The 13797-nt window shown below is 49.3% G+C and overlaps 1 protein-coding gene across 5 annotated transcripts in view; it reads left to right on the top strand.

Moving 5' to 3' along the window:
* tbc1d22a (TBC1 domain family, member 22a) overlaps nucleotides 1-13797 on the top strand; it is an 86780-nt gene that overhangs the window by 57010 nt on the left and 15973 nt on the right. For all 5 annotated transcript variants that reach the window (XR_014125815.1, XM_081722735.1, XM_035528307.2 and 2 more), the window contains one exon: nucleotides 6966-7093. Coding sequence is in view for 4 of the 5 variants with exons in the window: in XM_081722735.1 (XP_081578861.1) it covers nucleotides 6966-7093 (128 nt within the window). In the remaining variant the exon portion in view is untranslated. The remainder of the gene's footprint in view (nucleotides 1-6965; nucleotides 7094-13797) is intronic.

The raw sequence follows: 13797 nt of genomic DNA, 5'->3' as shown, positions 1-13797 counted from the left end.
AGATATTTAAATGTAAGTAAACGGAAGTAAAGCCAAAGATTTTAAAGTTAGACTATAATGAGATATTGATGCTCAGAACAGTAGCTGAGCGAAGTGACGTGCAGAGTTGATGAGCATTTTAAATTGCAGATGTAAACATATTATAATTAATGTGCAAATACAGCTTAGAATATGCAAATACAGCAGAGTGATAGTATTCGGATCAGGTTGCGGTGCTGGTCTGTGGATAAAAGCTGTTCCTGGATCTGCCGGTGCATGTTCTAATGTTAAAAAGCCTCCTTCCTGAAGGGAACATAGCCTGTCTGTGAGAGGAACCTTCGTGACGCTGCTGGCTTTCTTCGGACACATTTTGACGTGGCTGTCCCCTGTGTTTGTGAGATGGGTATCCGTGACGCCCCGGGCAGTTTCCATTATTCACTGCGGAGCTTCCTTCCAGCTGCTGTACCACACTGTGACGCAGCTGGCCAGGATGTCCTCTCCTGCACGCCTGGAGACGGCGGAGCGTATCGCTGCACGCCTCCACTCTCTTCAGCTTCCTTAGGAAGTCACGTCTCCGACGGGCCTTTTTTGTGACGACGGACGTGCTTAGAGACGTGCAGCCCCAGGAATTTAAAGCTGCTGACCATTTCCACTACTGCATTGTTCAGACAGAGAGGAATGTGTGCAGCACGCGTCTTTCCGAAGTCAACCATTATCTCTCTTGTCTTTCTTGCGTTCAGGATGAGGTTGTTGGCTCTGAAACGCTTTTCAGCAGAAGGGTGGCAATAGCGATGAAACGCTCTGAATTCGGAGCGTGCTGTGGCCATCGCATGGAAATGCAAGTCTTTTCCAGCATCCACATGTGCTTCGCGAGTTACGTACCAATCGAGCGGTGACGGCCTGCCAAGTCCTCCTCCGCCTTTTTAACTTGATCAGACTGAGGGATTAGTTGCTCATTATTTTCAGCTTGCTGCACTGTAACAGCCTCTCTTGTCTACTTTAATCAGACTTCACATCTCACTCCGTGCCGTAATGGGACTCGGTGCGAGTCGGTCTTGTGCACCCACCCCACACGCCATTTCCTTGCTCCGGTCTGTTCCAGAGAGACGCCCACAGCCTTGTTCTTCGGGCCCTTTCCCCAGGAGCACGGCAACACCTGTTGTATCCGGTTCTTCCAGCTCGAACAAGGGTGTGGACTGGTAGCGGCGCAGGGCCATAGGCTCGGAACGAGGTCGCGGGGCCGGCGTCTGTCTCGGCCCCTGTGCCATTGGAAAGTCCCCGATGTTCGAACGCGCCCGGCCGTGGACCTAGACAGGCACCACCATATGGCCACGCTTCAGCAAGGTGACGGGGGGGCGTGTTCGCTGAGCACCGTGACGACCGGCGTCAAGCCGGCCCTGACCCTCTCTCTGCTCCGCCTCTCATACTGAGCATGCACAAACACGCGCACAGCTGTTTGGCTACAGATGGACTGCTGGAATGCTGACGAGGGAGTTTTTTGCGGCCCCACCACCTAACACCTGCCCCTGCATGCGAAGACCTCGATCAGGGTTTGCAGTGCAGCAGAATGAAAATGGGGAGGATGGAGCGGTTTTTTGCTCCGTGCATGAGACTATCTAGTCCACTATTATTGAAATTTGGTAGTGTTTGGTTCTGTAAATATTACACTTCTTGGTGAGATTCCTTTCCATTCATCATTTATCCTCGTTCTTCTCTTCTGAAAGTGTAGGCTGGTTTCCAGTGTTAGGCTCTGGCAGAAGTGTGGTGTGATGGTTCCTTGGCAGTGTTGGTTCTTTGCAAAGGAATATGTAATTGCCCAATCACACTACTCACATGCAATTCTAAACACAAATCATGCTACATAATCAGTTGATTAAAGTAGCCCTGTGCTGCTGTGTGGTTTTCTAACTGTGAAGTTTGAATTTGTTTCTGACATGCTTGAACAGGTTCGCTATTGCAAAATAACAGTGATTACCATGCAAGCCAATTGTGTCTCTCTGAGCAGGGCCCATACAGCTCGAGATTGATTTCTGCCTTTGTAAGGTACGTTCTGCACGTTTGTGAGAATTCTGTCTCGTCCACAGCGAGTGGTAAGTGAGCTTGTGATGCCGAGTGTATGTCTACTTCTTTACAACACGCCCCCACTACCCTGAAAAAAAAGCCCCAAAAAACTAAAACTACTATAATTCAGAAGTTACATTTCAGATCTTGGCATTCCTGCCTGCCCTAATGCAATTAGTAAAGCAGCATTGGTGACCCATGTTTCGGTGCTGACAGTAAGCAGAAAAAGAGAAAAGAAGAGAATTAAAAGTCTGCTTGTGCTGCCCCAGTCGGAGGTAGAATGGCCTCGGGGAGCAGCTCTCTGGAGGAATTTCCAGCAGGTGTTTGATTCCATGCCCTCCTGAGGTTAGAGAGCCGTCCCGTTGCGTCTGCTCCTGCAAAATAACCTCAGCTCGGCGGAGAGGTCACACGGAACGGAGGAGGGGTCGTACGGATTTGCTCACCCAGACGTGATAGTCCACACTCTAGTGGTGCCAGACTGGTTGGGCAGGCAGACCGGATTGTTAAGGATATCTTTTCCTTTTTTTTCTTTTTTTTCAGACTTATTTGATTTCGTTGATAAATGTTTTATTTGTTTGATTTCGTTTCTGGATGCGGTGAAAGCGGGACTCGACTAGTAATCAGAAGGTTGCTGGTTCAAACCCCACGACTGCCCAGTCGCCACTGTGGGAGCCCGATCAAGGCCCTTCACTCTCACTCGCTCAAATTGTACTTGGGCCGCAAGTCGTTGAACTGTAAGTTCCTTAGGATCAAAGTGCTAAATGACAAATCTAAATGTAAATATATTGAATTGCCCAATCCCATGGCACAAACATACAGGTGTCTGTTCTACTCTTAGTGAGACACAAGCATAATCGTTTTTTCTGTGGCTTTGCTGTACTGAGCCTGTCAGGTCATGCCTACAGGCCAGGCCTGCCTACACTGAAGACAATGTACTTACCTTTACAACTGGTGATGACTTACTTTGAGCACAGGCTCTGCTATATATTACAAAACAGTGTTCAGAAAAAAGAATAGGCACCCTGAAGAGGTTTTGTAATACCACTGTGTGTGTGTGTGTGTGTGTATGTATAAAACCTCTTCGGGTTTTGCACTGTGTGTGTGTGTGTGTGTGTGTATGTATGTATGTATGTATGTATGTATGTGTATATATATATAGAGTTGTCTTTATGCCTAGGTTCTGTATTCTGCTAGGTTCTGAATATCATAACTTATGCTCAACGTATATGTCATAATTAACTGTGAAGAGCCAGTGGGCTCCTTGGCTGAAACGTAAGCTTCAGTATAAGAGTTCAGCATCGCACCTTCCTGATGTACTTCAGCTGAAAGGAATCTGTCTGGAAAGAGCAGTGGGATGACAAAGTGAATCTTTAGAGCTTAGTGAGCCAGCCGAACAAATGTATTCAGTTCAAAATGAGTTTGACATTTTGACCAGATGTACTGCTACCACGTACTGTATACATCTTCAGCCCAAGAGGGGACACCTGGTCTATTGCTTGCTCACACACACGCACACACGCTGCGTCTTTCTCATTTTCTCTTTCTGTGTGGACAGGCTGCAGTCTGTTTCAACTTGCAGATATATGTGACCCACTGCTGGCTTGTTTACTGATCTAGATTTCCCTCCCTCACCCCTGGGCGAGCTCTCCCTGCGGCCTGCTCTTCTGCCCGACTCCGCCTTCTTTCTTCCCTGCATGCGGAACTGGGAAAGGCTGATGGTGAGATCACACCGGATCACCCGCTCAAACGGCCATATTGATTTTTCCTCACCAATGCGCCATTTTAATCCGCCTGCCAATTTCCTCCCGGTGACTCTATCTTAAGCTTTAATGATCTCTCCGCTCCTCTTGAAAGTGCCTGCAGCTCTTTCATAAGCTTGTCCGACTGTAGCCACTTTAATGAAACTGCGCTCCCTGTTCCAAGTCTCTGTCTTTGGCCCTACCTTCTGCTCTGGGCTTCAGCTTTAATAAAACGTGTGGCTGCCCACCTTTACAGGCTCTCATAAGCAGCGTGGGCCTCGTTTGCCCGCATCTTTTATTTTATTCATCCGTGTATCTGTTTCAAGGGTTGGGGCGAGACAGGTGTGTCGGGTGGTGGCACCTGGGAAGCGGGTGTTGGCATTGGCTGACAGTGGTCAGGTTCTGGGACACGGGTACCTGGAGGTGCCTAGTGAGACCAGGCGCGCCCCTCAGCTGCCCCTGTCATCTCCGTGCGTGTTGAACCGTGGCGAAGATGGAAGCGCGGTCCCAATTAAGGCGAGCACGGCTAGGGGCTGCGGGAATAAATACGGAAGGGGGCTGTAACAAGCAGTCACACTCACCTTCACCAGTGGAAGCTGAGTGCGGGATAACGGAAGACAGTCATTCCGCTCCCTCTGGGCTAATTTTGCTTTTTCACTTCTGTTAAATGAGATTTTCTTACAGGCGCGGCCAGCGCTCCCAGAGCATCGTCACCTACTGCGGTGCAGAGACTTCTCACACACGTGCTTCTCTTAGTGTATCTACCTCTGTACAGCTAGTCTGCATGCAGGGCTGTTAAATTTGATGGCTGTGCTTTGGTGGTAGGTGGGTTGGTCATGAGCTTTTAGTTACTGCATTTGCTCTGGTTCTGCTTGCTTAAGCATGATTCAGACTAGAGCTTCGGTTCAATGTCTCGGCCACGTTTATGGGACTGATGGCTGATGACTTTTCACAGGATTTTGGCTCCTGTCTACTTTTCTGTTGCAAATTCACGAGTGCGTCGATAGATTGTGGGTAGACCTCCCATCTTCTCCCCTCTTCCTCGGGCTTCATGATGGAGCTCTTCCCGGAGGTGCAGCCTCCACCGTGGACGCAGAGCGCAACCAAGAGTCGGAGGCTGATTCCGATAGCTCACGAACACAGCGCCGCGGCTTCCTCGGGCGAATGCCACGCCGCAGAGCGCTTTGTTTCCTCTTATCTCCCGCGCTTTGAATGAATTCACCAGTGTTCATCAGCATGCAGATTGCCGAAGGTAAATTTATGGTAATGAAGGCACGGTGCGGCACGCACTACTCGTACGGGGCTCGAGTTATCTTGGAGAGCGCACATTAACATTCTCAGTGTCGCGAGACATGTAGTGGTGCCTCTGTAAAGAGGACAGAACAGTGCACTCTCAGCTTTGACACTTTATCAGTGTGTAATTTCATTTGGATAAGTGTTGTGCATGCACTAACTGAACTCTTCAAAGTTATTCAAAGGAAAAAAAAAAAAAAAAACACCTGGAAAAGTGACCACTGGGAAGGAGTCTGTTGAGTAAGTGGGGATACAGAGGCCTGTTTACCAAGTGCTTTGAATGGAACAGAGCTGATGTCAGATTAAATCGGAGGTATTAAATATCTGTGTTGCGCTAAACTTCGACCGCGTCGTTTGGGAGTGGTGTGTGATTTAAGGCTTTTGAACAAGTGCTGAAAGTAGTTTCCTGCCACAGTGACAAATGTCTGTCCCCCAGCCCTGAGAGAGACAGAAAAGCAGGCAGGAGCACTGTCAACTGTCACATCCAGAGATTTAATACGGAAATCCATTCATCATAGCACATGCACGCAGTTAGCAGAGTGTACACTCATAAAAACACACGTGGAAAGAGTGCGCGGCCATGGGGTTGGAGCGGCAAAGAAGAAGTGCTGGACATACTGTGGTATAGACCAGCTGGACTGTGTTTCTTAAGCTGTCAGTGTGGACAGAATTAGTGTGTGGGTGTGGGTGTGTGCGCGTGCGTGACGGCTCTCTGTCTTTATCTCCAAAATACCTTGCAGTTTTAATAACCCTCTAAAACTGTCCCATAAGAAAAAGCTATTCAGTGGCATCATGCACACCGTAAAGTCTGGTCTGCCTTTAAGACCATAACAAAGCCATGCTAGCCGGCTTGTGTCCTCTCCAGTGGCTGACCCCCAGTGGTGCGTGCTGGTGGCAGGCTGGAAGATGGTCACCCTGAGAGAGAGAGAGAGAGGGTGCCTGCACCCCAGTGTATCTGGCTGACACGCGTGGCCTGGAAACGGCAGACCGGTGCAGATGTAATTATGGGATGGATGGGAGGGAGCAGAAGTCACGCAGAAGTCCCCCGATCAGCAGAAACGCACCAGCCGCCTCACTTGTCTTTCCTCGACCTCTGACCCCGGCCTGTCCTCCTCCAGCTCGGGCTGCGCTTGCTCTTCCGCACATGTCTAAGAGAACGAGCTCGTGAGCGCAGGCAGGCGTTACTGCCACAGGCCTCTGCACTTGTGAGTTCACTGTGAGCAACTTTTTCTTGCTCTCTCTCCCAGCCCACAGCTGTCGAAGTGTGCCAGAAAGCTTTGGCGGTCATTTATTTAGTAATCTTTTTATTAATTTACTTATTTACACCCTTCCCCAACCATGCCTGCTCTGTCTTGTGTTGACACATTGGCATTGACACTAGCTCATTATTTATAGCAGCCATAACAGACAGGTGAGCGTATCTGTACATTGGCTCTGCTGTGGGACTGAATCTGTAAGCAGCTTTTATCTGCGAGCACGGCGTATTCAGTGTTAATGACAATAAGTTGTTTGTGTGAAGCGGCTCGAAGGAAAACTGTGCCATGAAGACAGGTGTGAAATCGCGCAAGGCTGCCAGGTGTGCGGGGCTAAGAACGCCTTCACGTGCATGTGTACCTGTCTCCATCTTCACGGGCGCGCTCGCTCCAAGCCCTGTGCTTGATGCCTGACAGGCCCAAGATGGGTGCTTCGTTAATAATGAATATGTGAAGTCGGCTCAGTTTGTGCTACACCCTGATGATGTCTTGCAGTACAATGATAACAGATTGCTGTCTGAGTCTTATAACACTCTGACCAGCCCCCCGCCACTATGGCCAGCTAAGTGTGTTTATGCCTTGGACTTTATTAACATGTGTGTGTGTGTGTGTGTGTGTGTGTGTGTTTTGCCTTGTTTAGAGACAGTGCATCGACACATGCAGCAGTATGAGGTGGAGTACCTGCAGTTCGCCTTCCGCTGGATGAACAACCTGCTGATGAGAGAGCTCCCACTGCGCTGTACCATCCGCCTGTGGGACACCTACCAGGTAACCCCGCCCTCAGTGTCACTGTGGCACTCCTACCAGGTAACCCCGCCCTCAGTGTCACTGTGGCACTCCTACCAGGTAACCCCGCCCTCAGTGTCACTGTGGCACTCCTACCAGGTAACCCCGCCCTCAGTGTCACTGTGGCACTCCTACCAGGTAACCCCGCCCTCAGTGTCACTGTGGCACTCCTACCAGGTAACCCCGCCCTCAGCGTCACTGTGGGACACCTACCAGGTAACCCCGCCCTTAGTACCCTTACCAGTTAGCTCCACCCTCAGGATTACAGGAATGCAGAAGAAGCAAGGAAGTGTGCCCCTCTGTCGTACACATGCGTACACACCACACACACACAGACCGTTAGTTTCATGCAAGAAACCACAGGGCGCTCCGATTGTGTGATGAGGCATGTAAGTCTCTGCATGTTGGAATTGGTGAAGTGGTTGTCCCATTGGTTTAGTTCAGCTTGGCTGGTCTTTCAGTTGATGGAGCCCAATGTTAAGAGGTCCTGAGTTCCTGCAGTGAAAATTTTATTCTCAATATTTTCATGCTTGTGAATACACTTTGACCTCTGCTACATTCTATTTATAATGAGTAGTATTAAATTCTTCTGCAGGGCATTTTCATTTTGAGGTTGCATTAGGTGGTCCTTGGCACAAAAAGTGCTTTCTGAATATTTTGCACTTTTGTAAGGCACTTTGGGCTCTACTTCACCATCATATATAATCAAGTGTGGTCAAGAACAAATAATCAACATACATCAGGGTCATTTGAAGCGGCATGCAGGGGCTGGCAGTTCGTTTCAGCCTGTTCTCATGGCGGCCTGGCAGTGGCGTGAAAGCTGCCGGCGGTCCTACCGCCGTTCCCAAGTGGGAATGAGGGAGAGGGTGACGAGCACCTTGCCACTCTCTCTTATCGCCAGCCGGACTTCAGTCGGTTACCCGCGCCCGGTTTACCCACTTTATTTATGTATGTGTTTGTTTGTTGTTTACTTGACGCACTGAGTCACCGACCCCTCGATGACACCGTTAGCCATGCCATTGATCGCGTGGACATATTTACTTCATTTGTGTTGCGGTTGCCACAGAAACACCTTCACTTGTTAGGCCAAGCACAAGTCAATAATGGAAGGATATTACTTAATGCAAACTATTGATTCCCCTGTTCTCCCTAGTAGAGAAGGGAAGGACGAAAAAAGCAGAGAAATGATGGATTATAGACATTATACTGATTTAGAGGGAGCTTGGCCTCCTCTCTTCTGATGACTCATTTAACTTGATTTTGGAATGGGATGTAATTGTGTACAACCCCAAGCTCTTGGATTTAAAAAAAAAAAAATCATATTAAATTTGGAGGGCAAACACTCTGACCAAACAGGACAAGAAAGGTAAGTAAGAAGGGCTAGACATGTGGTCCACTGTTTTATTTTTTAATTGTTTTAGGATTGGGGGGGGTGGAGTCATGAAGTTGGCTATATAAACCTAGAGTCAAACTTCAGGTTAAGAGCAGTACTGAAAACAGCTGTAGCACAAGCACCTAACACATGCATTCAAGCCTCTGGGGGAATTTACTACCTCCCAGTAGCAAATGATCACAGTGCCACATTTCTGTTCTGAGCCTCCTCTCTAGGTCTCTCACAAGCCCCCTAAGAACACGGAGGAGCTAACAAGCTACTGCTGGGGAGGCTTTGTGCTGGCGAGGGAGTGATGGTGCGGCCTTTAAATCAGCCTCTCCCGCTCTGCCCGAGAATGGCAATCAGGACGAAAGCTCCGGAATGCCTGACCTTTCCGCTAACGATCGTGCTCCGGTTGCGCGGGGGGCTCTGGTCCCTGCTATTAACTCTGCTGAAAGTCCGTCTTTGGAAGCCCTCTCGTTCCCCCATCAGACTCTCCTCCAGCACGCCGGCCCCCTTCTTCCTGTGTGTGGCAAAGGGCCCTCCGTGCCCTGCTGCCGGGCGCTGCTGCCCACAGCGAGCCAACCCCACCCCGGCTGTCTCTGGGCTGGCCATAGTGGCTAAGGGCGCCAGAGGGTTTGGTCAGAGTGTTATGAGACTCAGATAGCAATCTGTTATCATTGTACTGCAAGTTTGTACATTCTTTCCTTTTCTTACATATATAGTTAATGAATCTGTGCATTTTCTCGTCCATGGCATGTAATTTATATTTTCTCAATGCAGACCTGGAGATTTGTGTCCAGATAGCATTATTATCCAGGAATTATGGAGGAAAAAGTGCTGCTTATTCTCACAGTTTCACAGTGCTTTTTACTGAGCACGAAGGATTACCTTTTGGGTTTTCGGAGCCCATTGTGAATTCCTCACCAGAGCTCAGGAATAGAATGTAATTCATGCCATGCATATTTAATGCATAACCAAATATGAATTCAGTGACTGCTCCCTGCCTTGGCCTCCCTCATCGACTCTGACAATCTGTGTCACACTAACTCACCTTAAACATCTTGATGGTCTGAATTAGGCAAGTTTCTGTGCTAAATATTTCATGGTCCGCCGGATACACGGAAGGTATCTCTTGGGCTCTGGAGTTTTTCATGCAGCCGAAGATGCATTTTGGGTAGCTGGATGTGTGCAGCTCGTTGGTGCCCTGCTCATGTACTGCGTGTTCCTTCGTGTTCCTGCGTGTTCTCCATGTTCTTCTCTGAAGCTTGTTCTGCTCCTCTCCGTGGCCCAGTTCGTGCAGCTCTGTGCTGTAAACAGGCAGGCTCGGCCACTCTCTAACAAGGTGGCCATGCTTCTATATTCTGCAAATTCAAATACTTGCTCTTTCCATTTTGTTCACATTTCTTGAAGTATTTCTTTAGTCGCACAACTCCTTCACACATTTCGTCACAAGCAGGATTTTATGCAGCTGATGCACTTCGCAACTTCTTAATCCAGATCAAGTACATTGATGGGGAGGAGAGTAATGTCAAGGTTAGGATAGTGGATTACGTAGGCCTATGGAAACCCTGTTCGCCATATATAGTTTTCGCCACAAATTCAGCACGTCCTCCTCCTTGGCAAATCGTGGTCTGAACTCGATGGCCAGATTATGCTCACCGTTTGGATTATTCCCTGTGGTTCCATCCTGCTCCGCATGTCTGGCTCGGATCATGCCGCAGCCTCGTTTGGCTCCAGAGCGTCAAGTTGATTGCGCATGACTGCTCATTGGTCAAGGCCACCTGATTACCCCACAGTACACATGTAAGGATCTCCAAAATGGAAGTACTGCCCAATTATGCTCATTATGGTACACTTCTCCAGGGTCTCCTCCATCAGAGTATTTAATTACCAACTTAATTGCACCAATTAAAGCACTTTCCCAGGCCATTTAGCCTGGAGATATTCAAAGATGCATCTGGTCTCCTGCCCAGTATTGGCCACGAATATAAAACTCCCTTATAGCCACTGTTTTGACATTGAGAGAGTAAGTGTGTGGTTCCGTGCTTTTGTTAAGACAGAATACTGTAGTTGGCTTTGACCCACTATGGCACCGTAAATATTGCCAAACTTCATTGGCTCATGCCCTCTCCCAGGTTTTAGAAACACCAAGCCTCTTCCCATTATTGGATCGATACACAGGCTTAAAGTTCAATTGCGTGGCTGTTCTCCATAGCAACTGAAGTCTTGATGCATTTAATACTGAGCGGGGAGGGGGCAGAGGACACGTCGTTGTTTGCCAAACTGCTTGCAACTCCTTGCTTTAGTTTTCAAGGAGTCCATCAAAGGCTATTTATCCTAAAACCATCCTTGTTTCTTTAAATATGACTCTCTTTCTCATAGACGCCTGAACTGTTTACTGCAAATTTTCCCCAGTTCCGCTCCTCAGTAATGCTTCCTTATTGGAGGAGCGAAGTTCTTTAATCAAACATGCAAAAATGAGTCCCGCATTTCGGTTCACGTGCCAAGAGCCGTTGCCTTGGTGTCCCGTGGCTCTGTGTCAGCACAGCAGGAGCAGGACGTGGTTGTGCATCTGACGCGTCCTCTTCGTTAGAGCTGCAGGTACGTCTTTGGCGTCCCCTCACTTGGAAACGGCTAAAACCGCTCGGCGCCTCCGCCCCGTACCGTCGGAGCTGCCGCCTCTGCCGTCTGCCGCTTGTGATTAGGGGATGCGCTTTTCGTGAGCGCATGTGCCTGGCGGGACGGCAGAGCTGAACGACACCGGCACACTCGCGGCATATGCAGCATCTCCTAAGAGGTCGGCCGCGTAGCCCTACAGTGCGCGTGCGTGTCGGCGCAGCTAATCAAAGACGGAGGCCACCCCGTCACGCTTGCACGCGTACCTAATTCCCGCTCCCCCTGTGTAAACACGCCTCTCCCGCCGCTTCCCTGCACCTCCGTGCGCTCTCCTGCTCTCCTCTCATTTATGTACACTTCCACAGTTTATTTGTTTTGCAAATGACCTGTGCGTGCGTGCACGTGGGTGCCATTACAATGGTTTGCCACATTAATTTGAGCTTTCGATGCAATCTCCAGCCAGCTAATCCGATCCTGGATTTATGCCCCCCCCCCCTTCCGCTCACCAAGCGTTAAGCTCATCTAGCCCTCCCAGGACGTGTTTTTGTATTGGAGGGGTGGATAGCACTGTTTCTCTGCTGCCTGGAGTATATCCTCAGGCTACTTTTCCCCCTCAATATGTGTTTGTTGAATTAATGTAGGAAGTCCAGTTTGGTATGTTGACAAGACACCATGTGTAACCCAGCCAGTGATTTGTGGGGTTTTGCCTGAGATCCTTTGTGGTCTCTGTATTCATCAACACGGCGGCCCTCAGTTATTGAGGAGATGTGTATTGTTGCTCAAAGTGAGCAAGGTTACTACATAACCTGAAATGGTCAATGCTGAGCCTGTTGAGTAAAGTGCTCTCTCTCTCTGTGTGTGTGTCTGTCAGTTAGAGCTTTCTATAAGCAACACTATTTTATTTTTATTTTTACATTCATTAAGTGGTTTATAAATGTACTCTAACTCAGACAGGCTCTTTTTGCTCATGTAGCAGCAGCAGTTTGCGTGCGTGCGTGCGTGTTGTGTGCCTCTCCTTGTCCAGTATGAGTTTGAGGAATGTGTATAGATGTGTCCAGAAACTCCTGCTGAAGTGCTATACATCTCAGACACAGTGATTGATAGAAAAGTCCCAAGTATCTCTCATTACCTCACGGACTGCAACCATGTCGGCCTCTAGGGGGAGTTCTGGTATTTTTCCCTTGCGCTGCAGAGTGCACATTCTTCCATATTCTCTGTTTTCCAGTCCCAACTAAAGTTTTTGCCCGAGGCCTGTGAGAGTCACTTGCAGCTCGCACGTGGCTGGGCTAGAGTGCACGGCTAAGGTCCTGGGCTGGAGAAACCTCTGACACCTGAGGGGTTCTGGCCTGGCCATAGCGACAAGCGGCAAGCAGCAGGGACGCAGGGGAGCACACTGCCGGCTTTAGCTGGAACAGTCGGTCACACCGCTGTAGGCGGGGCTCATGCCTCCCCATCGTCCTTTCCTGGAAGGGAGGTCCTCCACGCTTAGGTGGCGCCACGTGGCGCAGTAGATGTCCACAAACTCGAGCCTCTCACCGCTTTAATGAGGCAGAAGATGGACAGAGCTTTTGCACACCGCGCTTCCCAGAGGAAAGGAGCTTTGGGTTCAGCCTTTTCCCACTAGTTTGTTCCGCTAGGCTTTCACTTTGAATGTAAATGAAGTCAGGTGGATATTGTTTTTATACTCATATGTGGATGTGTGTGTGGGTGTGGGTTAGTGCGCTGCTGGGTTGCGCGCATGTGTGCTGCGTGCGAGTGTGTTGGCTTAGGCACTGTACACAAAAGTCATCTGAGCGCAGCGAGTCAGAACTGTGCCTCTCCGCCAGTCCTGATCCACACTCTCACCACAGGGCACGGATGCCCCAGTTGGGATCTGGTGCCGTGACCCGAACCCCCTAAACCCATTCTGCTGAGCAACCCCCTTCCCCCTTTCCTCAATGACCAGCCTGTGTTTTCTGACACAGAAAATCCAATACCCAGCAGGCAGGGTCAGGGTCAGCTGCATGGGCCCTGGAACATCAATATTTCATCTACCCGCCCCGACTTTCTGTGTAAAAAACCCACAGGAGCTCCCCAGCCCTGTAGCTCTGTGTCCCCTGCCACGTCTCTCCTTGCTGGATTACTGAAACAGAATCATAAGGAAGAGCAGTGTCCCGTCTGCGGGGGGCCACAGCTATTTCCCTGAGCCAGACTGCCATGTGTGCTCGGAGGCGGAGGGAGGCGGCTATGCTATTGGACAAAATACCCACACGAGAACAATACATTGTCTCTCAGGTTTAAACTGGTCTTCACACAATTCACAGAGCTGTTGCCCACTTACTTCCAACTGCTGTTGCATGTGGCTCAGGTTTTTTATACATGTGACGAGCTCATTATTAGATAACCTCGTGTAGCGGGGAATGTATGTGGAAGTATTTTTACGACGCTCCATAAAAGCCTGTATGTGTGTACCCGTTCATTCTGCTGTTGTGCTGAACTCTTGGAAAAACGCTTCTCCCCCAAGGTTCAGCGTGTGCTTCCCTGTCCACTTTGAAGATATGAACGCGCCACCCTGGCATGAAAGTGCATTGTGCAGTCACCTCGCCTCACCTTCAGAGTGGTTCATACAGGGGTACCAAGCAAAAAAACCTGGCCACGTCTCAGACAAGCCAAATGGGTTGTGAGCCTGCAGCTCACTAAACTGAAGCTCCATCTG

The sequence above is a fragment of the Electrophorus electricus genome, chromosome 11, assembly GCF_041902795.1.
Source record: "Electrophorus electricus isolate QZ-2024a chromosome 11, ASM4190279v1, whole genome shotgun sequence".
NCBI lineage: Eukaryota > Metazoa > Chordata > Actinopteri > Gymnotiformes > Gymnotidae > Electrophorus > Electrophorus electricus.
The sequence above is the reverse complement of the archived record's forward strand: the minus strand, read 5'-3'. Positions and strand labels throughout refer to the sequence as shown.